This window comes from Gymnogyps californianus, chromosome 1 (assembly GCF_018139145.2).
Source record: "Gymnogyps californianus isolate 813 chromosome 1, ASM1813914v2, whole genome shotgun sequence".
Taxonomy (NCBI): domain Eukaryota; kingdom Metazoa; phylum Chordata; class Aves; order Accipitriformes; family Cathartidae; genus Gymnogyps; species Gymnogyps californianus.
Window position 1 is genome coordinate 103,799,560 of NC_059471.1, and position 25,810 is coordinate 103,825,369.

Here is a 25,810-nt window from a genome sequence, read left to right on the forward strand (position 1 = left end):
GCTGGCTATGTTTTATTAATACACATCTTCTGGGTTCTGAGCATCCACCTTTATCTGATAGCTATAAAACATAGCTGATGCTCCCCTTTGCTGAGATGTTACAAGAAATGCCATCATTTCAGTCTGATGAGGACTGAAGCACACTTGGCTCAATGGTCTACTTCAGTAACAGCCGTATTTAAATGGCTGTTGGGCTAAACCCAGGTTGCATCTAAATGAATCTGAGCAGACCTGAGGAGAAGAAAGGCAGCAAGTCTGGGGCTGCACGTTGAGAAGGTGCGAGTGAAAGATGATGCTGAGGGAGGAGGAGCGGGGAACAGCAGCTTCTCTACACTGATGCCTTCCTCCGTGCTCTGCTGGGGGTCTGCGTCTCCCAGGGTAGGAGCTGTGGACAGCAGAGGAAGGTGCCAAGAAGTTCCCAAGTGTTGTCTATAGTGTGCTTTTGAAGCTGAATCAGGAAGATTTCTGATTTAATTGCTTAGTGTTAAGAGTACAGGACATGTTGCCTCATGCAGGAGAGAGGCATTGGAAGACGACACAAGTCCTGAGCTCAAATTTGTCACGAAAATTTTTATTATGCTTTTCACAGAAACAGATCCATACTGTCACCATTTTGTTGACAAATTTTTTGGGGCTGGAGAGAGGGGTCACATATCTCAGGCCACTGGTTTATTTGCTGCCCTGTGCTACACTAGTCTCTCATATTGCCGTAACAAACAGAAAAAAGGTATGAGAGGTCTCATTGTTGCCTCCGATGAGAAAGATAAGGACACCAGAACTGAAGCAGGTTTCTTGTTTTCTGGCTAGTCCTACCCCACTGATTGCGTTTACTGCCTGTACCAGTGGGGCAGAGGCTCCAGCCATGAGCTGAGACTTCGGCAGGGTTAGTGAAGAGCCCTGGGGGAGCTCCAGCCACCATGGGAGAAGGAAGGGTAGTGACAGTCTGTCATGGTTTAACCCCAGCTGGCAACTAAGCACCACACAGCCGCTCGCTCACTCCACCCCAGTCACAGGTAAAAAGTCCTCTCCATTTTAGCTGAATGATTTTAAGCCTTTCCTCCAGAGTGAGAGGACCAACTTCAGACTCAAGACGAATCTACTATAAACAATTGTTGCATATGAGGAGGAAAGGCAAAATTCAGTATTACTTCATGTACAGTGTGTGACAGCAAAAGCTAATGTAATCTTTGTGTCCTTAATGTTTAAACTCTTGATTAGGATACTATTTTTTGCATGCTTAAAAATGTGAAGTGTCCATAGTAATTTACAAATGAAGGTCTGTGCTGTAGCTTGCTAGCTGTGGGCTTCTTGGCATCCCTCATGTCAATCATTTCTGGATTGATAGGTAGCGCTGCCTTTAGGGGAATTGTAACAGCTGGATTTCAGAAAGTAAAGAGCGATTGACTAAAGTTAGAGTTTAAAATGTCCCCCCTACCAACTTTAACCTCCCTCCATCACCACCTCCTTTCTGGAAAGGATGTAGTTTTGGATAGTCTGTGATCTGAGTTTATCCATGCTTTTTCAGGATAAGCTCAGATTTCTTCAGCTTTAATAAAGACCTTATGTTCCTAAGCATCTTACAGATAATAGTGCTTAATGGGCACTCACAAAAAGAAAGAGTATATAATTTTTAAAGATATAACCCTGATGTTTATGCATAAAAATGCTGTTTACTGAATAACACACATTTCAAAGTATAGTCTGGGATTTTGAAATGTCTATTTCTGTCTAACAGCTTGAGAAAAATGGCTAACCCTGAAGTAGTTTCATTGCATATGCAAACTCACAATTGCTTTATAGTAAGGCTATATTCTCACACCTCAAGATTGCTCTCCAGAGTAACCTTTTCAGGACTTCAGTCGAATGAATTTATACATCTTTCTATGGGTCATCTGCTGTCATAGTGCAGAAAAAAAAGTAAAATGACTGCACATACTGTATTGATTGCTACTTTCTGGAAAGTGTAGTATCTTGTAACCACTGCAAAGGAAGGTGGTAAAGCACTTTTTGCACAGATATACCTCCTGTTTTAACCAGGTGCCTACATAAAAGCAGGTGGCGAAACCCCTCTGAATTCAATTTTCCTTGCTATTCTTTCAGATAGGGTCTGTATTGCTCTGTTTGGTTCAAGGTTTCCTCAAACGTAAGATACAATTACTTTGTATCTGCAACAAATCTTACTATATTTTTTAAGCAATCTAATACTTTTGAGATGGAACCAGATAAAATAAGTAAATAAAACTTCCAGCAAGTTCCACAGCTCAATGCCATCAGTCTTTTAGTCTTCATTCAACCAGCTTTCTTTCCATTGTCTTCATCTACTTTTTATTTCCATCAAATTCTTTTTCCCTTCCTTTATTCCTTAATATAAACATTGGGGTTTTTTCTGTGATTGTTCCTTCCTCTCTACTTTCATGTTGCCTTTCCATCCCTTTCCATTTTCAGAAGCACCTTGTAGTCGAGCACATGATCAGCAATTAATACGTCAAGATGTCTGGATGTCTCAGAGCGAAATCCTCTAACTCAGACAGATATGTTGGAAAAACATATCTGTGAAGTAGTGCTCTGAAAGATTTAAAAAGACACCAGAAAGTAAGTTTCTCTTCCAGTGGGACTATTTCAGTTGTTACAGTATGGTGGGAGAAATGCTTAGCCGTCAGAGAATTTGATCAAAACCTATTGAAATCAGTAGAAACATTTATCTCCTTCAGCTAAGTCTTATTTCTTCTGAACAAAGTGATGGAGAGGGAAGTTTAAAAGCCTGTTACTTTGTTGCTGGGAGCCTTAAAAAAAGGGAATGAAATCACTGTTTCTGCAGAGTCTCGGAGCATTTTTGCCACACAAGTTACAAAGCAGGAGGATTACAGCAAAAGGCACGGGGCTATGCGTGGATCCAGCCACATAGCTGCAGCCAATGCACGGTTAACAAACATATTCACCAAGATCATCCCATTAACTAAAAGAATGGCTTTATTATTTTATACTCCTAGCTATCCTTATGAGCATTTTGGCACACTGAGCCAAAATGTTCACCTGAAGCACTTAGCACAGGAGCTGCGTTGGGTGAGGGCTTCCTCACTGTGCTGGAAGGAGTGCATCTGATGACAACGCTGCCCTGTTTCACTGGGTTACTGGGGAGCTCTGAAGAGAGCAGCTCCGTTCGTACCACGCATCCTGATTAAAACGTGGTTCTGTTGAAGGAGGAGGCTTGATCTGCCACGTACTTTTGCAAAGAACAGCACACAAGCCATGCTCTGCAAAGCGGGCCAGATCATCTGCGCGGGCAGAGGGAAAGCGGGGTGCTGAAAGTCTGTATATGCTGCTTTAGCCAGTGCCCTGCTCCTGGGGAAAGCATCTTACACAAAATCTAACCCAGGTCTCTGCAAGGCTCATCTGCCTAATTCTAGCTCCAAGAAGGGAAGGGAAACAATTCTTATTCCCTCCTCCTTGCTGCATGGCCAGAAATAGCATCTGATGGGACCCCATGTTGCATGTGTAACCGGATAATTAGAAACAATTTTCTTCCTCTCCTGTTTTTGTCTTGTTTGAAATTAATGCTGCAATGCATGGATAGGTAGTTTGCCCAAGTAGGTATGGTTATGTGGGGGGAAGAACAGCAAACAATATAAATAACATATGTATTATCCTGCATTTTCAGTACCTCCTGACTAGCCTGTGCATCAAGTGAAAACAATAAAATAAAGGCAGCAAGGAAATAGTTTTTTAAATTTCTATTAAATAGAGAGTTTGCACCTCTAAAATGATCCTTTAGTTTCCGGCTAGTACTGCCACTGTATTGCAAGAGATACCTAAATCAGGTCAATCATTTTTTTCCCTGTTAAAAAAAGAAAAAGTTCATAACTTAGAAATTCTATAACATGAATCATGCCGATTGAGCCTTTGGGAAATATCTCCAAACTCACAAGCTGAACTCAAATAAATCCCATTGGAAAAGGCAGATCTTTGTATCTTAATAAGCTCAACTTTTTATGTATGTACATACACACATACGTATTTTTATGCGTCTGCTTTCCACAGGATAAAAGCATTGCTGAATGCAGTACCTTGCTAGAATGCAGATAATTATAAAACCCCAGCCCTGGCTCTCATAGAGAAGGTTTTGGATAGAGAAGTGCTTTAACATTTTCTATTTAAGATCCTTTCCCTCTTTTGTACTCTTCATCTCAATCTTTAACTAGGCCTTGTTTGCTGTGAGTTATGTATTCAGACCTGGTATAAGGGGCTGCAGCTCTTCGGCAGCCGCAGAACTCACACCTGTCTGCATGAGGGCTGAAACCAAAATGTGATTTCTGCCAGTTTCATCGCTGCGTAATTAAGCACTAACCGTGTTGCATGAAAATAACAGAAAGGCTGAGTACCTGTGAGAGTTCAGGCTAAATCAAGGAAATTCTGAATCAGACTGCAAAGCCTGACAAACCGTACCTCACCTCTTGCTAAAGTTGAGAGCGAAGTCTTCACAGAAGCGACTGGGAAACAATCATGTCCTAAAAACATGCCCAGAGGTGGATTTCATATGTGCAGGTTTGAATCTAGGAGATGATACTCAATTTGTCAAATATTCAGTGACCTTTCTAAAAATAAATCTAATCTTAAAAAAACAATCCTCACATTTGCTGAATTTGACACTTGAGTTGCAGCCCCTTCCATCTTTCTTTCTCGGGTTTCAGGTCATGAACCTGTCCCAGGTTTCAGCTTCCCAGCCTTACCACACAGTCATGGAAAGGAAAATGTAACCATCACCCCAACAGGCCCCAAAGCCAGCCCTGCTCCAATTTATTCTGTTTGGTTGCAAATTTCTTGCAGTCTGGAGAAGTTTGCAATCTGCAGAGACAACAGAGGAAACAAATGCAGAAATGGGGATAAGGGAGGCAGGAAATCCAGGTGAGCACCACAGCCAGATATTTGCCTTTCTGTGCTCACCATCTCAACTTTTATTTTAGATTCGGATGGCTGAAAACAATGACAGTAGAGTGTAGAAAGAGCAAGGGTATGGGCTTCGAGTTTTGTTTGAAGTGCATCCTAAAAGGAGGAGCCCACAGACAGATGATGAGTTACAGAGGGAAAATGATCCAGACCCAGGATCTGGCATAGGCAATGAAATGGCAGTGACATTTGGCAGGGTATAGCAATGAGGAATAAAATCAGAGGCATGCTGGACAGGAACCAGGCTGGGTGAATGCGAAGATGGTGAATGCAGAGATAAGGACAGCGGCTTGAAAAAGGGCGGGAATTGACTGAAACAGAGCACAATGTATGGAAGGTTTCCAAAACAGCTTTTGAACAGATTAAAGAGGGAGTGATGGTAGGAAAGTTGCTCAAGCTCTCAGTTTCACTGTCCGTAAAATGAGGATGATAATAGCTGCCTAACTCAGAGGTCCCTGTTGCAAGGCTAAATTCACCCGTGCAAAGAATGCTAATGTGTTCAGTTTGCATTCTGTGAGCCAAATGCAAAACCCATGCATCTAATTCCACGAAAACCTAGGGGAGCAAACCCACTTTGGTCTGGATTTGTAAATGTAAAATGCAGTTACTGTTTGTTGTAGGATTGTGATCGTTAACGATTCTTCCTGAGAAACCTTTTTTTTTTTTTTTTTTTAATACACACAAACACATAACAGAGTAGGTTTTAGGTCATGTATAATTAGAGGTAATAGCCAATTTCTGGACTACTCTTACACAGTCAGTGAGCTAACTTTAAAAAGAAAGATACTGTTAACCTGTCTGCTAAAGGTAAGCCTCTAAGTAACAACTCATTTAATTATTCTTTTCCGGTAAGATGAATGCCCAGACTTAGCTCTGTAATGAGTGCACTTGCACTGGCTCTCAGTCAGACTCCTCACGGCACAGAATATGTCCTCTGGTCAGAGGCAAAGATGGAAACATATGCTTGGGGGTGATTTCCAGTAGCGAGTGCTTTTACTCCAAGTGGCACAATCTTTAACTCTGTAAGTGGACATTATCTGCAGAAAAAATCTTCATAAGCACTGTTTCGCTCTTCCCTGTTCCTGTTTGGGCTAGCAGGTCTATCCCTACCACTCTGCCAGCCCCACTGAGCTTCAGAGGTGCGTGTGAGTCCATAGCCATCCCAGCAGCAGAGCGGTGTGAGTCCATATCGATATCGACAGAGAGCAAGGGCAAACTGCATGCTAATTTGGCTTTACGAATCTCCTACATTAACTTGGCATCAGCAACAGCTTCTCTTTCGGGAAACCAGTGGCACATAGCTGCACAGTCATTAGGATTTTAACTCTCATTTCTCTTCAGTGACTGACAGATGGGTTTTAATTAGGTCTCATGGACCTCCTGGTGTTCAGACGGTGCTGTGGAAAAGAGGGGAGGCTTCTCAAAGCATAAATACCTCCAGGAGATAGATGTTCAAATGTTTCTGGAAATCCTGCTAGCGAATCACCTGCACATCGTGGCACTGGTTTGCCTTTGAAAGCTGTTGGTGGCTCAAAGCTTCGGGGATGGAGCAATGACATCCAGTGGGCCCCGTGCTTCCACGTCGCTTATTCAGTGTGTCATCCTGTGCAACAAACACCTCCCCAGGAGGAGAGACTATGAAACTAGGATATCCTTTGAGCAAGAAAAGGAAACCTGGACATCAGCCTTGTAGAAATAAAGTTTTATCCTTAACTGGAAAGAGCTGTAAACCCCAGAAAGTCCTCTTTTTGTCTAGTAAAGGGAAAAATACCTGTGTATTTCCTTTATGAGGAAAATCTTAATCATTAATCTTAACTATATTTTGCCTCTACCATCCTTCTTAGTCTGTATGTTTTAATATTTCAAACATTTTTTACTGCATGGCCAGCATGTTTGTTTCCAAACAGCCTTCTTTTGAAGCGTAGAACCTGAATAAGAACGTAAACAACATATGGCTTTCAGGTTTTCTAACACCTCCTGTTTCTCACTTTAGTTTCTGTCGGAATATCAACATACTTGATGTTGGTATTAATATGGCTACTATTGGAGTCATACACCTATATGAATAGCTGAGCTATTGTCTTTAAGTTGCTGGGACTGCTGGCTGTAGCAAAGAGATGGTATGCCGGGGGATGAAAATCTGGCAGCAAATAAAAATCCCAGCAATATATCTCTTCATTATCATTGTGTCTGGTGGCTTGACTTACAGTCCTTGAATACTGTATCTAGTATTCAGCGACACTTTTCTCTGTTTTAACAGTGCAAGCAAATGACTTCCATACACTGCCAGCATATTCCACTGGTCAAAAAGTAGACAGAATTATGTAGGTGATAATGAATATTATTAAAAAATGTCTGGAGGACAGTTCAATAGCTGATACACAGTGGACTCCCAGTGTGAAAGGAGGTTGACTGCTGGTCCAGCGTGTAAGCATGGACACAGACCTGCTGTAGGGCTGCCTCACACACCCACCAGTGAGCTGGAGAGACTTTTAACAAATTTAATTGGGAAATATGAAATTTATCCACCAAGGTAATGAACACAAGAATGTCCAAGAGCAAGATCTACATCTGAAAAATAACTGGGTTTTTTGGCATGTCCATGGTGACCACTGGGTCTCAGGCTGGCTTAAGAGCAGAACATATTTTCTCCTTTTCGGTCTCCTTTAGGTGTCAGAAGGAAATACAGACTACCCCCAAAAAGCATGGCATTTTCACACCTCTGTTTTGCAGGCTATCAGTAGCATCTTTCTCTGTAAGCCTACCTCCATTTCATCTGGCTTTCTGTAGTATTTTAATAGGAAGTAGCAAAGAACAAAAAAAAACCCAATACAGTAAGATGCTGTTCTTATGTTTGCTATGGAGTAGGTAAGGAAAATCTCTCTGCAAGCAGGGTATAGCTTTTAAAAATGTTTTGAAAAGTTAGCATTTTACTTTGAAAGCATCAAGGTGATACTACTGACTGAAATCACAGAAATTCCTTCAAGGCTACTCAGGCAATTCTACGTATACGTGGCTAAAAAAATATACTACATTAGCTGTATTGGGACTGAAATATGTTAGTGAGATATTTTGCATTGAGGAAACCTGACCAAAGAAGCCCAGGGAGACAGGTCGATAGCTGCCATCAGAAAGGTCATCAATTTTTAGCTGTTGCTGTTTATGACTCGTTTTAAAACAGGGACTGAGAATTTTTCCAATAACAAGCTTTTGAGCTCTGCCTTGTCTCGAAGCAAAACATTGAGACCCATTGAGAGGTATGGAAATTGATTCAGCCATGACCTTTTCTAAAACTCTCTCAGTCCGTGATGACCCCTTTAAATGGAAACATTTTCTTGCTCAGAAGGACTGGAGCCGCTTTTTCAGGTGTGCCTACTGAGGTGTGCTTTTATATTTTTGACATTTTACTTGCTGTAGAATTTTTTTATCTTCAGAGGATGAATGGGGCTGATGCTTTGTCATAGTTGTCAGTTTGACTCGCATCCCTCAATCCTCTCTGCAGAGCAGTCACTCATGTGGCTCAGCGCTTGTTTCTGTCAGAGCAACGTTAGCCAAGTAGTTGTATTCCTCTTACTTTCCACAGCTAAATACAAAGTAGAGGCAGATATAGCTTTTTCCTTCATCCTTGCAGACATCGCTTTATAAAGTAAATGCTGAAAGTGAAAGGTGTCCTCACACACATGCGCTGAAGCAGGATTATTGGTTAACTGAACATGAACTCTGGGTTCTCCCACTGATGTGCTCACATGTGGCTGGCAGAGAGTTACTCCCTGCATGCAATAGGATCAGGTAACCTACGTCTGGCATTGCTCCTCAGCTGTATCTGGTGAGACAGCCTCTGGCAGGTGTTGGCATCCATGTGAAGCAGAGCAACCCCTATAGCTCTGGCACTCACCTGGTTTTGGGTAGGCAGCTTCCTGCTGACTCAGGCGGCCGATCCCGCTCATCACAGGGGCAGACATAGCGCCTGTGCAGAAGAAAGGTCAGGTCTGCCACTGATCAGGACTAAGCAGCCTTTGGTCGGCCAAAGCTGCTGCAGCAGATTCACTGTCTGGCTGAGCAATTGGGGAGGAGGGGAGGGAGATGAAAGAGAGGACTCAAAAATTTAAGTTTTGTCCCATGTATGTGCTACCAGCAGCCTACCTTGAAAGCCAGTGCTTGTTTTTGTGCTTAGCAAAAACACTCTCATTTCTGGAGCATCATTTGTATCTCGAGTTAACATTGATTTTTTTCCTTCCTTTGTAGAATCCTGTGGTTAATTTGTTTTTAAAATGTTGTACAGTAATTACTTTATTTAAATGAATCATCTGACAAACCGGTTCTTCATTAAACTTGTCACTTACTCTGCTATTTCTCTTTTAACCTGGACCTTACAATAAATTCTAAGCTTGACTGTAAGTCATCAGCAGCACACGGGAGAAGAGAAACTATTTACTAAATTGCTAGATTTCATTAAGGATACATGGATGAAAACACAACAGCACGGAACAGCCAGATTTTATCTGCTGGCTTGTTTTGTGATGCAAATTTATAGACTGATTCAACTCTTTTTTACACACATAGGTCCCAACAGAAAAATCAAGCTCAAATAGGTAGCAGTTCAAACTTTTCACAATGCAACTATCCCAGACTTCACTCACAGTAAGCAACAATTTCCTCCATAAACTGTCTCATGGACTTTGTTCACGGACAGCAGGGCACCGCTCTTTGTGCTTACTTTAGGGTTTCATCAGGAGAACATTCAGTCAAGGAAACATTTACTGACTTGGAAGAATGACTTTTGTGGTCTCAAAACTTCCCCATCCTAGCGGGGAGGGGGAGCACTAGTTTTCAGAGACTCTAAACGGCACCCGATTCAGCATCTCCGGTTCAGCTGAACTAAATTTCCTGTGTAAAATTATGAACCTCTTGACTATCCATCCCGTTCTTACACCAGACCTATCCAGAGTATCTCACCAGCAAATTAGAGCATGTAACTAAATTTGTCTGTAAGTGCTTTACTGCTATGTTAACATGTACAAAAGGAACCTGGAAAATATGTTGAAGGGGTACCAACATACTGATTATACAGCTGACTTTCAGAGAGACCTATCTGAATATATTTGACGTGTATGTGAGTGCATATACAGTTTTGATTAGATGAAACACATCCATGAAGCACTTTCCCTCTTCCCATCACTCCTCCTTTCCCTCCACGCCTTCCCTCTGCCCAGTGAGCTTCTACTCTTTTTTAAAAGGGACCGAGCAAAAAATTCTGCAAAATTCTGTTAATTAATTATAAATAGTTCATGGATATACATCAATTAAAATTAATCTCCATTTAATAGGCAACTGACTAGAGGTCTGGAAAAAGTTCTAGTCCTAAAATGAGAAAGTGCTGGTGTATGTATAGGTATGAAGGTTACCTCAAGGGTGATTGAAAGAAGTTGTTTTAATTTAAAAAAAAAAAAAAAAGAAAATAATACAAGCACAGCATAATAATAGTTTCCAGGATGGAGAGGATTTTTTGCCAAGATCAAATCCTATTTGAAGTGGGGAGAGATGGTGGTCACCCTGTCTTATTAGAAAGTTATCTCAGGCTATCCATGATACTCAGTGACTTCCACCTTGCCTTACGAAACCATGTTCTGCTAATTCTAGCAGGGGTCCAAGCAAAACACAACAGTTGTATCTTGCTAGCCCAAGCCCAAGCTGGCATTATAGCTAACTGAAAATACTTGTCTTCCTCAGGTGAAAGGAGGAAAAGCAAATTTTATTTAACCAGAAAATTAGTGAACTTGCTGGTATCATCATTGGGATGAGGAATGATAAGATCTCAAAGAACAGGCATTAGATTTTTTTCCTTCTGGTAATCCTATAGTTTGCAAATCTGGAAAATCCTACTGACTCTCAGCATTCCACGTGAGGTTTTACATTTGGTTCCAAAACCAGCACTTAGACTTTTTTCCCAGCTATTTCTGTGTGTCACAGTCTCCTGTAATCACTTGTATGTTTTATGATGGAGGGGAAAAAAAATCAGAAAGTCTTTAAGGTTCTAATGCATGCATATAGTAAATCAGAAATACATATAGTGAACAAGAAAATTGCTTAAGTTGGCAAAATTGCTTAAGTCACGTTAAGGTATTGTTATATTTGGGTTTGAGAGATAATATAATGCTGTGTATTCAAGAGTAGCTAGAGATTACATTGCCAACTTGGGATTGATAGCCTCCAGCGTTTTCATTGCCGAGTTAAAATTCGAAACAGGTTTTAATTCCACTGTGTTCCCATTTCCTGATTGTCAGCTAACGACTGCACTATTTCTACACTGGTGACATCAAAATTGCAAGAGATTGCAGCGCATTAGCTGAATACCTTCTGATGCTCAGAAAATATAAAGTGATATCTAGGGCTCAAATTTCACATGGGAAAATGCGAAAATATGTAACTGAGAAATCCAAAGTATTCTCTAGTGACTTGCACTAAATGAGTAAATTATACTTGCAAAATCAAGTACTGAAGCTGGAGATTGCTGTTTAAAGGAGCTATTTTTTTTCAAATTAGCTGTGTTTGTTATGCATTCATCAAATCCCAGTGCTCCTAGACAGCCTGAATGTGTTGTTGGCACAATAAAGTCTCTAGAGGCTAGAGGGACTAGACATCCCAGTATAAGTGGGACAGCCTGTTTGTTGACTTGAAACATAGCCACCTTCCCCATCTCAGAGTATATGCCAAAGTATTCAGACTGCTTCCAAAATTCAGATTGGTTATTTACAGGTCCTCTTCTGGAAAACGTGCTTCCAGGTTAAAGAAAAGCTCAGATTCACCTCATTTGTTTTAAAAAGGAGCAAGAAACATATACAATTTCAGTTTGAAAGGTAGAAAATAAATTCTGATAAATTGAGCAGCACTCAAAGAGCAGTTGCCCAGCTGGGATTGCACAGAATGGGTTGGGACACATCTTTGTTCCAATAGTTCAAAACAGACGTTGGAAGAAGAGTCTAGAGGAATGATAGGAAGTTGAGAACAATTGTGCTAGATCCAGCACTGTCCTTGGAAGGAGACTTCTAAGCCAGTGCCATCATGGTACTGGTAGACACTACACCAACGGAGAGATCACTTGACACTTTGGCACAGAGGTGAAATCTTCAGTGGGAGCAGCGTGTGGCTCAGTTATGTTCCGTACAAAACAAGTTCAGTTCATTCACCAATGAGCTTTGAAAAAGTAAAAATACTCACCTCTCCCTGAGCAAACTGAGAAATGGCCAACAATGTTGCCTAAGCTTTATAAAAAACCAAATCCCTACTAAGACACCAACCTCAAGTGGAAACTTGTAGTCCATTTCTACTCAAACTCCTAAGTCACTTCTGAATGTGGATCTTGTACTGCCAAGATTTGCAGAAACACTTCAGAAAACATCTCCAACACATCCAAGTTTCATCTCTAAACATAGATTAGATTGAAGCAGGGGGAACAAGACCTATGAATATCACTACTTTCATTAGTTGGGAACTCAATAGAAGTTTTCACAAGCATTTAAAAATTTTATTTTGAAAAGCCTGAATAATAAACATGCATCATCTTTCACAGATGTTTGTCTAAGCAACATTCATAATATTGAGTTAACCTACAGTGACATTGTAGATAAAAACTAATGATCCAATATGCTTTTGCTGTAGTGCTTTTAACAGCGATTTTAACTGTTTTCCTTTATGAACACTCAGATTATTATTGCTCATAATTTATTCTTCTCTTTTTTTGTACAGTGATGAAGAGGTGAATAATACTTCTCATTTATCTCTGTTTCAACAGGAGGGATATTCGAAACTGTGGAAAATGAACCTGTTAATATTGAAGAATTGGCTTTCAAGTTTGCAGTCACCAACATTAATAGAAACAGAACACTGATGCCTAATACCACATTAACCTATGACATCCAGAGAATTAACCTTTTTGATAGTTTTGAAGCCTCAAGAAGAGGTAATTATCTCAATTACTGTGTCAGTAACATACATGTTCTATACTACCTTTCCCCAGCCTGGTCTCCTTTTTTGCTCCGATTGTAACGTGTATATGAATGGTAACATAAAATTCATCTTTCAAAGTTATTTGAACTAAGAAAGAAGCTGGACTTGGACTTGTCATCTAGTTTCTGATAAAACACCTACACACTGTCTGCATGCTAAGAGCCCCAGATGGAAGGTGGCAAGTCCAACCCATTTTTCTTTCCAAAAAATAGATTTGCCACCTGGAATTCTGCAGAATATGATCACGGACTAACAGGGAGCACAGTGGGATGTCACAGCCCATAATTAGCACACACACACAGATATCCATTATTTATAACAAATTATTTCTATTGTACTTCAAAGAACAGAGGCCAGTAGTCTCCCTGTCCTGAAATATTAATGCTTCAGAGGGTTAGAGACAGAAGGAAATTTCTCTGTTATAAACAACTGTAAGAATTGGAGTGGACAAGTTTGGAATTTTTTTGCCTATTCTTTTATTTTTCTCAGAGGGAAAATTATGCTCCAATTTACTTGCATCTAATTTGCTTGCAGACCAAAACAGAAAGGGGAAAAAAGTCACAACTCTCCTTAAGCACAGTGTGTTTCTTCACCTCTAGGAGGCAACCTTGAAGTTTGCTAAAATTTTATATACAGCAATCTAGTTCCTGGAATTATGTGGTGTGCACACAATCTCATGCAAACAAGTCTGGAGAAAGACCTGTAAGTCACTAAGACGTTGCAGGTGTGCTTTGCAGTTCACTATAACATCTATCACTGTAAATGGTACAAGATACGCTTGCTATAAGGCAAAAGATGTGTCTGCTATAAGGCAAATGAAGGCTGGAAAATAAACGTGCTTCACATCATGAATCGTGCTAGAATGCTGGTGAGCTGTCACCTTCCAAATGTCTAAATTACTAAATTCTCCTCGTGGTACTCTAGTTTCTTACTAAAGACTGGAAAAAAGGAGAACGCTTTCAAAGAACATTGAAAACAGCTTTAAATTCTCTTTATTGCATTCTTTTTCAAGTATCAGATATATGCTGGGACTATATGCCATCAAAAATCAAGTGTGCTGGATTTATAATCCATATAATCCAGGCAGACAGGATTTTAGATTCCCTATAGAGGGAGAATCTCTTCTGTGACTATTGTGAAAGTACCTTCTCCATTTAATCTGTAGGAAGGAGTTCATTATAATATTTTTGTAAATCTACATGTAAGGAATCCATTCAGACAGTAGTAATTTCTTCTCATCATGAATTATTGATATTATTTATGCAATTTGCACATTAAAACCTGTGATCCTTTAAGAAGTCTTCTGAATTAAACCTTGAAAGCTTGTGCATTTTATGCTGTCTGTAAAACACTCATTTGTAGACTGAAAACAGAAAATAATTGATTTTCTGTCATATTCTGTTACTATCAGAGAGCTAAATATTAATTTAAAAAACCTCAGCTCATTGTGGATGTTTGTGTACTTACTATTTCATCCAATCACTGTAATTTCTAAATTTTCCACAAAGAACTGCCTTACAAAGTGCAGCACTGCAACTCAGTACAGGGCTTTGTCCCAGTCGATAAAGGCCTTATTAGAAACATTTGCAGTAAATTTTACTAATGGGCAAAAGTAATTAATATTACTTCATCTTCTGTCTGTTAGTCTGAAAAGACATGGGAGGGAAAGAAAAATGAAAAGACACCTACAGGAGGGATTCTTTTGGCTGAGATATAGGCACAAGGAGAAAGAAACCTTTGTTGATACTAGCATTTGACTGATTTGGAAAGCTATTAAAATGTCAGTGTGTGTTGGTTCTTATTTCCCTGTGTCATTACTGAGGGCTTTAGGCTTTACTGCGTGTTTTGTAAACACAGATTATGGAGCGCCATGAATCATAGTGCCCTTTACTGTTTATATTCCTTCAGTAGCCTGAAATTAAAGCAACTCACATTGGTAGAAGCTTGCCAGTCACGGAGGAAATCCGTATAGTGTCTGTTGTGACTCCATGAACATATTTCCTGACACGCTGCCATGAAACTTAATTCATATGACATCCCTTTGGCAAGCCCGTAGCCAGAAAGCTCCTGGTTTCTCCAAGATAATACCATTCTGAGAAGGGCAATTTAGGAATCAATGTGATCTGAAGGTAATGAGCAGAGAAGTTGTTTTGGTTTTCATTTGTAGCAAGCAGGTTCTAGGATATAACGCTAATCGGTAAAGCTGTTTTCAGGAACCATTTGCAAATCTCTCAATGGGTTTGGGAGCGACATGGTTACCCATTCTCACTTTGAAATGATGGGGATGGATGGAGAATAAATGATCTCGGTAAACATCACACAAGTTACTTGCTTTTGCCAACTAACAGCTTCTTCCTCTCCCTTCCTCTCCCTTCCTCTCCCCCTCAGCATGTGACCAGCTCGCTCTTGGTGTAGCTGCTCTGTTTGGACCTTCCCACAGCTCCTCCGTCAGTGCAGTGCAGTCCATTTGCAATGCACTTGAAGTCCCACATATTCAGACCCGATGGAAGCACCCTACAGTGGATAACAAAGATGCATTTTATATCAACCTCTATCCAGACTATGCAGCCATCAGCAGAGCAGTTTTGGATCTTGTACTGTACTACAACTGGAAAATAGTAACAGTAGTATATGAAGACAGCACAGGTAAGTAGTACTGGTGCACTGCAGATCGTGTACTTCTATTAATGTACATACATGAATAAATTCTGTGAGAGAGAGTGCCTGTGGTAGTTCAGTTTGGCATACTTACAGCAGTTTTCCCCAGAATATAGAAGAAAAAGGTCTCTTAAGGCTCAGCTATCCTTCTGCTACTATGGCTTTTGGAAAGCTGTTCATTTCGTCAGACCTTAAGAAGTCACCAGAAGGTAGCTCCTGGATTCTGAATACTCAGTCATGTTTTGCTTCCTATTTGTGGAACAAATAACGCAGCTTCAAACTGATAAATATTCTAGTGTGGGACTGATTAGGGATTCTCCTTCTCAATGAGGGGTTGATCTTAAAAGGGATGCATCTGCAACCCAAAAGTTCAAGCTGCAGCATTTTTAATGTAGAGACTACCTTGTTCCTTGAAACTGTCTCAGAAACAGTCAACCCACTTGTCAGCTGGGTACTGAAGACTGAATCTGAAAGTTGCAATTCGTGTAAATGTCTCCCCCAGCGGGATGGGGGAGACAATCAGAAGGGTAAAAGTGAGAAAACTTGTGGGTTGAGATAAAGACAGTTTAATAGGTAAAGCAAAAGCCGCACACACAAGCAAAGCAAACCAAGGAATTCATTCACCACTTCCCATCGGCAGGCAGGTGTTCAGCCATCTCCAGGAAAGCAGGGCTCCGTCACGCGTAACCGTTACTTGGGAAGGCAAACGGCGTCACTCCGAACATTCCCCCCTTCCTTCTTCTTGCCCCAGCTTTATATGCTGAGCATGGCATCCCTTTGGAATATCCCTTTGGTCAGTTGGGGTCAGCTGTCCCAGCTGTGTCCCCTCCCAGCTTCTTGTGCACCCCCAGTGTCCTCGCTGGTGGTGTGGTGTGAGAAGCAGAAAAGGCCTTGACTCTGTGTAAGCACTGCTCAGCAGTAACTAAAACATCCCTGTATTCTCAGCACTGTTTTCAGCACAAATCCAAAACATAGCCCCATACTAGCTACTGTGAAGAAAATTAACTCTATCCCAGCCAAAACCAGCACAAAATGTTTCCAGCCTGGGACTCTTAACTCAGAGAAGATCATTCATTCTTTGTGACAAGAACGTCCCCCCGGGGCACATAGTAGTCATAGCTGTCCAGCGACATACCACGGACAATCAATATCAGTAACACATCCACATTTCACAGGGAAAAAAAAGAAAAAAAAAAGAAAATAAGAAACTCATTCCTGGGAACAAGTGATTTAAAAGCTTATCAGAGACTAAGACTTTTCTTTTTTTTTAATACACAGAGACTGCGGAAGAGTGTTGATGTTATAAGGAAGTCCAAGCCACTGTTGCATGTCTTTGTGTACATAGGCTTTACTACCCCCGTAGCTGATACCATATACTGTACTGTATTTGTTTCTGAGAAATGTATTAGCTGCTCTGGTCATTGAGAGAACTGCGTACCTAAAGTGCTCTCAGAATCCCATCCAGCAGGATTACACACCAAAATTATTCCAAGCATGACTGCAGAGAACATAATCTCTCCTACAGTGTAGACTCAGTCATGGATTAAGGGTCCATAATCTGGCTTCACAAGAAAAGGTTTGCATGTAAACAAACCATTAAAAGCTCAGAGAGGTCTATAGTTCTCCCATCAGACCATAGGAAGCGCTAGGCAAGGCCTGCCAACTGACTGTTTTTTGCAGGGCACAAAGTTACAGGTAAGGGTGCATTCTATGCAGCAGAAAAGACTTTCTTGGAGACATCATATCTGTAGAGATGAAGAAAATAGAGCCAACTAAATAAGACTTACGCTGACAGTTATTCCACTGTAAACTGTCACCACCATCCTTCAACACTATCTTTTTATGGTAAAGATATAGCTGAACCATATGCATTTCTGAAAAACCCTGTTGTGCATTAATGGTCGTTGGTGCAAATTAAGCGCTTCACTGTCAACCCCACTCTGAGACTTGCATTCCCCTTTCTCTTCCCATTGCCCACAGAAGTATAACTCCTTCTAGAGCTCTACAGATGTACAAGTAACATTTAAATTGATTCTTTGATAATGGCATAAAACAAACCTGGATGATCCATGAGCTCGGGCATCTGCCTAAGCCTTTAAAGGGAGTATGCAAAAAAAAGCATGCCTATTAAAATCACGTTGCAAAAACATGTCTGAAAGACAGAATTCTGCTTTAAAAAAAAAGCGAAACCTCAATTCTAAGGCTAAAAATGTTATATTCCTTTCTGCACTGTTGACAGCACAAAAGAAGCACATGTTTCCTCCTGGATCCAAGAGGCAGGTCTCAGTGCCAATATTCTGCTCACCTTGGACTCAGAGAGTACACCAGAGGGCTGGAGGTAGAAGAGAAAGAACAAGTCAGGCTGGGCTTACTGCAGCGGTCTTCTTGCATTTCCATTATGATGGTCTAGCTCAGCAGGATTTCTGCTGGGCTCCTAGCACTGTATGCCAAAATATACTCATGGATAAACAAGTAGAGGTCTTTTTCAGCCTACTCCAGTATCAAATTAGCATTCCAAAACACTAAGTGTTGTGTATGTGTTCAGCTACAAAAATGACTGATATTAAAGAGACTTCATTTACAAAGTAAATTAATCATCAATCATCTTATTAACTTGGAGTCAGGAAAGTAAACAGGTCAGCTTTGATCAATATAAATAGTCTGGATTTTGAGTTAGAGTGACTCCATTTAGCTCAAGCTCTTTTTATTTCTCATCTCTCGTGTTTGACATTGTTACACTACAAGAAGAAAAAACATTAACCTATTTTTTTCTTAGAGACTAACTGTATGTGTGAAAAGCAGCTTCATTCCTAAACAAACAATGAATTAATAGCTGTAACAGTGAACTTCCAATGGTCCATACCCAGATTATTCAGGTTGAGATTAGCCTTGCTCCAGGTTAACAGTCTGTTTTGAAGATTAAGTGTGCAAAATCCTGCTTTCATCCTTCACGCTACAGCACTGCTGCAAGCCCACGTGCCGTCACAGCCAGCTCCAGCACAGAGGCCACATACTGTGCCAGTTTGCCAAGCTGTAGTTGCCCACCTTCTGTAGTTACGGTTTTCACTCCTGCATGGACATATCCATCAATGGAAATGCAGTTATGAGTCTGGAATGAGCAATGTTAAAAAAACCAGCTCATCTGAGTGAGCTCATGTTTCCAAATGATCCAAATCACTTGTGCCTGCCCTCCTTATCTCAAACACTGTTTACCATGCTGCCAGTTTTTGTCATCCAAATGTTTTTCAGCCATAACTTTTTTCCAGTCAATGATTTTGGAGTGCATACAGAGACAAGAGCACTACAAATGTCTGAATGGTTTAGCACCAGCCTTCACAGAACTCCACTGTTTAATAAGGCTTTCTCATTGACATCTGCTTTTTGAGATCTGGCAAATGATTATTTTATAGTCCCACATTTTTCATGAGCAGGTTGTATGATACATGAAGATGGACACCTCCCAGGGGCAAGTTCTTTACGTCTAGGAAGCTACCTGTATCAACAGAACTTGTAACACCAAAGGCATTTGGTGTGATACAGAGCTATCTTCCCTTGACAGCTTAACATCTCTCTTAATTATAGTCCCAAGTTTTCATTCTTCAGCATTTTACCACCATATCAGCTTTACTCTTAGCTTGTCCAGTGCTTACACTGGGGTAAGCCGTTCTATGTTATTTCATGTACCCTTTCTGATATTGACACAATGTTAGCACTTTTTTCCACTCTTCTAGAATTCATTCAAGGTTTCAATATTTATCACATTAGTTGTTGAGTGTTAGTAACCTATTGAGTGGACTCTATAGGACTGTCAGTGATAAGCAAATTTTATAAAACCTGCAACCAATAGTGCTAAAAATTACATTTGGAATAGGAAGTACTTACTCATCCTGCTTCTTGTCAAGTATCATGTTAAATGGTACCAAATGCACCATGTTAAACAACCTTACTATCTCCTCCAAAGGCACCTACAGCAGTTATAAAGCTTGTATTTTGTTCCTAAAATGTATTTGCGAAATTTCTTCATGTTTCCTGAGTTGAGCTGATCAGATTTTTACTCTCTTGTCTCTTAGACTTCAATATAAATAAGAATAATAAAGCACACTACAGCTGATTTTTATTTCTAATTGCTGTCCTTACTGTGCCGTTGAAAGTTGGACTTTCAGACAAAGTCATCTTTCTTGATAGTAAATTAATGGCTTCTGGCTATAGAGTAAATATTTATTTAAACATGTCATAGTTTTCCTGAAATTCTCATCCTGCTCATTAATGCCTATAGCTTTCCAATGCTAGGGAAAAGTAAGACTTCTGAGAAAATGTATTTATTTTTCAGGTTGAGACTGTGCTCCTTTTTTCCATATTAAGCATAATCCACGTTATGTTCAGAGTCCCCAGGCCATAATAAGCCTTCATTCTGATTATTAATTCCTCTTTATTTTTCATCAAGGTGTTACAAAAGAGTTAGTTCATATCAAGTGCAATGCCTTTGTGTAAGGCAAAAAATTGTCTCCTGAAGTTTAAAGATGATCTAATGAAGCCTTGCAATAGACTGCATGATACATCAAGCGTGTGCTTCCCAAACTTAGGTACCATAAATTATGGTTTATCTTTCCACATGCTAGAACTGGGTAGACATACTGTTCCCTGGTTTAATTTAGTGGTTTGTAATAGATCCCTTCCAATATCCCATTTTTGCACTTTGTTATTTGGCACATCATTGATCTGTAACACACATGACTTTGTCTCAGTTATCAACTCGAACAAAAGGAATAACACTGCCTTCAGTGCAGGTTTGACTCTGCTTTTGATCTATCTTCCCTGAATTCAATAATTTTAACCTACCAGGTACTGAGATGGGCAACTACATCAAATTCCTCATCTTCTGTAAGAATCCCTGACTTTCCCCACTTGTTAGCCTGCTCTCCCAGCATTTGTTTAAGGCTCAGGGGAACCAAATCTTTTCGTCATATCAGTTCAATTAGTTTGCACAAGGCAGAATTTGAGCTCTTACTGAATTTGCTTTCTTTGAACTTGCAGTTACAAGAGACATCTAACTTTGCTAACCCTAACACAGTTTTCTGATAAAAAGGAGTACTTTCTCTCAAAGCAGTAAAAGCATTTCGTCAATTTCAAGTCTGGCTGAATTAACTATACATTTTTTTAATTAAAAAAAAAAGGGGGAAATGGGGAGGTGAACACTTTCTACCAACACACACTACCACGCTTACTGCTGACACGTATGATTATTTGCCTCTTGGAACACAATGTTTATGTTAGGCGTGTTTGAACTCCTAACTACGTCACACACATCTTGCAGTAGTTCTAGACATCATGAAATGATATTAAATTTTCAAAGACAGTCACATATTTTAATATTTTACTCAAGTGTCAGAGCAAACCATTTCTCTTGATCAAACCACTAGTTGTGGCAGGAAATCCAACCCCAAAGCTTACTGAATCTATCAATGTTAGAGACCACAAGATACTTTCTCAACAATACAGAAAATTCCCAACTCTGTTTCCGAAGGAAAAGGAGAAAGTGTTTAGATGTCTGGGTAAAAGGCAGCAGAATACAGACAGTAGGCCAAGAAAGTTAGTGAAACAAGTCTGGTTTCCATCCTTATCGATTTTGTTTTGAAGCCCTAAATTAGCCGTTCCTCTCAGCAGGACTGGCTAACACTCTCTCCAGGCCCTTCCCAGTTCATGCTCAGCCACCGCAACTTCCACCTGGCCGGTCTCTACAACATCTTTCCTATCCAAGTTCCTGCTCCAGCGGAGTCCTGCATCACAGTTCAGGTCACATCACCCACTTTGCAGAGAGGGGGCCGATGCCCAGGATATGTCACTTTTGAGCCATTCCCAGCTTGGCTGCTACTTCTTTCCCAACCTCATGGGCAGTCCACGATGCCACCTGCCTGTTGTAGGCTGAGGTCCAGATGGTCTCACCAAGCAAGAGAAAAGTGACTGCCCTAAGCACTGCACTTGCCCAGGCTTTCCCCACTACCCCAGGAGTCAGGCTAAGCACTTCATATTTAAGATTTATCCCAAATCAAGACTTAGTGGTATCACGTCCAAGGGTTTGGATTTGTTGAGGAGGAGGAAGAGGAAGGAGAGTACTGATGGTTATTCCCCTGTGCTATTAATAATGCTCGCAGTCAGTTGATTCAGGCTTTTGCCTCATCCTCCAGAAAAATAACAGTATTGGAAGCATGTGCCCTATTCTCATAATAATGAGTGCAAATTGTTTGATATTTACACAGGCTGGCTTCCAGCCAGGCTCCGATCTCACAGCGCGTGCAGTAATTTACATTTGAATACTCATGATGCTTAATATTCTATATTGATTGTTGATACTTGAAAACCTGCAAAGAACAGACCCAGCATTGCAGGCAGAGGGAAAGATTATTTTTTTCAAAACACATTGCCAGTACTTGAGTGAAAGCCAACAGTTCTCAACATAGCAATCACTTGTTAACCTCAGAAGAAATAGTGATGCTTCGTCTTGCTTCATCTATACCATCGGACCATTCAACCAAGAACATTCATGCACAAGACAAATATATACCCACTCCCAGCAGGAGAGCGATGAGTTTTTTCATATTAATAATTTGTTTGATCTTTGTTCAAGAAGTGCTTCTTGCCCGTATTCTCTCTGTCTTTATGCATATTTTTAAGACAGCCTTTTACTTTCACTCAGCAGGAGATCACAAGTTTTTTGCGGGTAAATTACATTCATAGATAATGAGAAAAGAGACTGTAATCACACACCTCAAAGAACTCTTAACTATCTTACTTAGGTTTTGGAGGCAGTACAAATTACATAGGAGTGCTGAATTAGCTAGTAGAATTGCACTGTTTTTAAATACTTGGACAAATCTTCAACTAGTTGAGCTCCACTGACTTCAAATAAGCTGTGTAGATTTGTACCAGCTGAAGACATAGTCTTAGAAATCATGTTCTTGTGTTTACAGGTATAGAGCTGGGTCTCAAAATATTTCAGTTTTATAAGATCTCAGACTTGCTGAGTGACCTTACACAAGTCACTGTACTTTCAGGCTTTTTCTCTCTAAACTGATGATAAGAAAAATTTAAGGCTCCTCCTCTGGGGTATTGCAATGTATGCTGAAATGAGGACAATATGAGAGTCATATGGGTGGCTATTAAGAATAATTATTGGTAAGTGCCACTCAGGCTAACCACTGGCTTCTAAGTGAGCCACAATGGAGGTGCTGGCCATTGAACATTTTTCTCCCTCTGTCGCCCCTCATCCGCTCATGCTCGACATTAGGTAGGAAAGTTAGGATGTTTCTTTAATTCTATGTTCTTGTTGTTTAATATTGAAATAATAATTAGCTGCCAGGGAAGAAGCATTATATCCTTTTTGCAATAAACTGTAGCAATATAGCATCAATACGAACATATCCTATAGTCAACCAATTAAAAATACATTTCAGAATATTTAGATGTTGAAGCCAAGTATAACCATGAAAAGGAAAAGCTATAACAATATTAGTTAGGAGGCTGGCAAATATGAAGCTAACAACTACCCTTTGGGTATGAAAAATATGTTGGGACTGATAAGAGACCCTGTTTAAGTGACAATAAATACTCATTGCACAGAATGGCTACTTGTATAATTGCATATCATTTTTCAGGTCTAATTCGCCTGCAAGAGCTCATCAAAGCCCCTTCTAGATACAACATTAAAATCAAAATCCGCCAGCTGCCCTCTGGGAATAAAGATGCCAGGCCTTTACTCAAGGAGATGAAGAAGGGCAAGGAGTTCTATGTGATATTTGATTGCTCACATGAAACGGCAGCGGAAATCCTTAAGCAGGTAAGGGGAAGGGGGTGAAAAAGCATGACATTCATTTTGTATTCTGAAAGTTGTCAGCCTCTCTGGTTTTCATTTTCTGGGAAACACTAAAACTGAATGCATTTACCAATTAGGACATAGGCTTTTTAATACCAGGGACAGAAGTTGTTACAGAACGTGCAGCAGCATCTGAGCACTCCACAAGACTTCAGGGCTTCACAAAGCCATAAGGACCAGCAGCAGTACTGATGTCTGAAGAGAAGCCCATCGATACCCCATAGAAAGAAATATGTATTTCTTTTTAATACTTCAGGTTCTGCTTGACTAGGAAGATTGTTGCATTTATTTTAGCTTGTCCTGGTTTAATCAATACAGTTCTTATGTCTTCCCCCCCAAAAAAAGAAAGAGCCCATTTTGGAGTGCTTAGGGAGCAGCTCACGTTGAGCTATTGCCTCCACAGAGGTTGCACATCAGGTTCAACGCTGACTACAGTAACAACAGGGCATTAATCCACTGCAGACAAGAGTGTAACTCTGCATTCACTTCCCTGTAACAAAGCAAGATTTGGTCTGCTGGCACTACCTCATTACATTTTAAACTCTGCGACACCAAGAAGATGGAATGGAGAAAGTATCAGAAGAAAAATGTATACTTTAAAACAGGAAGAGAGGCTATTATGCAAGGGTTGACACAGCCCTGACCTAAGCATGAGAGTTGGACAGCCACACAAGGCAAGGACAAACACCACAAAGCCTGATGTTAATGGGCTGGGACATTACCAGGGGCACACAAAGAGTGTTGTAAATTAGAATTTACTGTTGTCACTTACTATATATTTCCAGAAAATCAAAGTCTAAAGCACTGGCTCCGGCAATACATTGACCTATAGACAATAATACCAAGCAAGTAATACATTGTGAATGGCGTTTCCCTTTTTGCTGCAATTGTAGGTATGAGGGGTTGTTGGTTTTACTGTCAGTCAGTCTAGTGGGAAACACTGATCCCAGAAGACCATCAGAGAGGTTCCACTGATCTAAATGTACAGATATGGGCTGTCCCATAAAAGTTGAAACCTGTACTTCCAACCCAGAATATTTTGCTGAAATATTTAAGTTATGAAGAGCGGCATTCTGTATCAAAGTAAGTAAGACAGCTTACTGGTTGCATTAGTCTGAGGAGCCTGAAACCATCCTCTCCAGACTCGAGAATCTTGGTCCTGTGAATACAGATGTGCAGGATGGTGTCCTAAATCAGATGCAACACAGCTAAGAACAACACACAAGTTCCCATGAGCTGGTAGAGTTAGATTTATTGCTGTCAGGAAAGTTGGCCTGTACTAAATTTTAGGTTTTTCTTGGTGCAAGTTACATATTTAAGCTATAGCAGGGCCAGATGCAGGCATGATGTTGGGAATGTGAGGGAAGAGCAAGGGGAGGGTGTGCAATCATGCAACTGCTCTCTTGTGATGGGGAGCGCACTGTAGCAAGCGGCATTAATTGGAAAGGGAGGTGGACAGGAGAGCTGCTGTCCCCTCACTCTGCTCCCTGTAGGGCTGTCCAAAAGCATTAAAACATGACAGCAGGAACAAGCTGCTCCAAAATGAGATTTGTGGGGGAAGAGTTAAACTGACAACACGAGTTTTCAAGGATCTGCAAGAAGAAAGTGCAGATGTCTGGCGCACTGCAGGAGGCACAAAGCTTCAAAAATACCAGGCTGAGTATGGAAAAAAAAAAGAAAAATAACCTTAGTGTCAGAAGAAGAAGAGGAAGTGCTAAAAGATGCACTAAGACAGGGCAAAGTGGCAGAACGGTTTGTGCGGGAAATGGATCAGGGAGACAACTGACAGGCTGCAGATACAGATAATGTTCTCCAATGCCTTAAGAACTCAGAGAAGGATGGTGAATGGCGGTGTGGAAGAAAACAGGAAAATTAAGAGAGGTACACCTGTGGGTCAGAGCTGCGGGAAAGGAAGCAACATAAATATAGGCTAGAAAGAAAGAGAAAATGGCTTTTATATGGGATAGTTCTGTGGCTGAATCTAGATGCTGGCAGCAGTAACTCAGGTGTTGAAGTTCCTCACTGTCAAAGACAGCTGTGAAATAGTAAGGTGTGGAGGGCTCTGAATTCACATGTGACTCATCTGATTGATTGTAGGTTAGCTACATGAACTACTGTGGTTCACATTCTCATCACTGTACACAGAAACCCCTATATAATTTTACACTGAATGAAAACAAGATATTAAAGAGAATACTATAGAAATTATTTTAAGAAAACTCTGCAATGTTAGTAGAGAATATTTTTTACTTGTAAATGATCCAATAGATATTATGGGAAAAATAAATATCATTGTTAAATTAGATAAGATTTCTAATAGGAGTAGGAATC

General features: G+C 40.4%; 1 protein-coding gene across 2 annotated transcripts in view; it reads left to right on the forward strand.

Annotated features, from left to right (window-relative positions):
- GRIK1 (glutamate ionotropic receptor kainate type subunit 1) overlaps positions 1 to 25,810 on the forward strand; it is a 175,498-nt gene that overhangs the window by 83,198 nt on the left and 66,490 nt on the right. Inside the window, exons 2-4 of one of the 2 annotated variants that reach the window (XM_050895068.1) lie at positions 12,737 to 12,904; positions 15,340 to 15,597; positions 23,262 to 23,443. In XM_050895068.1, coding sequence (XP_050751025.1) covers positions 12,737 to 12,904; positions 15,340 to 15,597; positions 23,262 to 23,443 — 608 coding nt within the window. Of the gene's footprint in view, positions 1 to 12,736; positions 12,905 to 15,339; positions 15,598 to 23,261; positions 23,444 to 25,810 lie in introns of those variants that run through there. The other variant, XM_050895076.1, reaches the window with a different exon arrangement.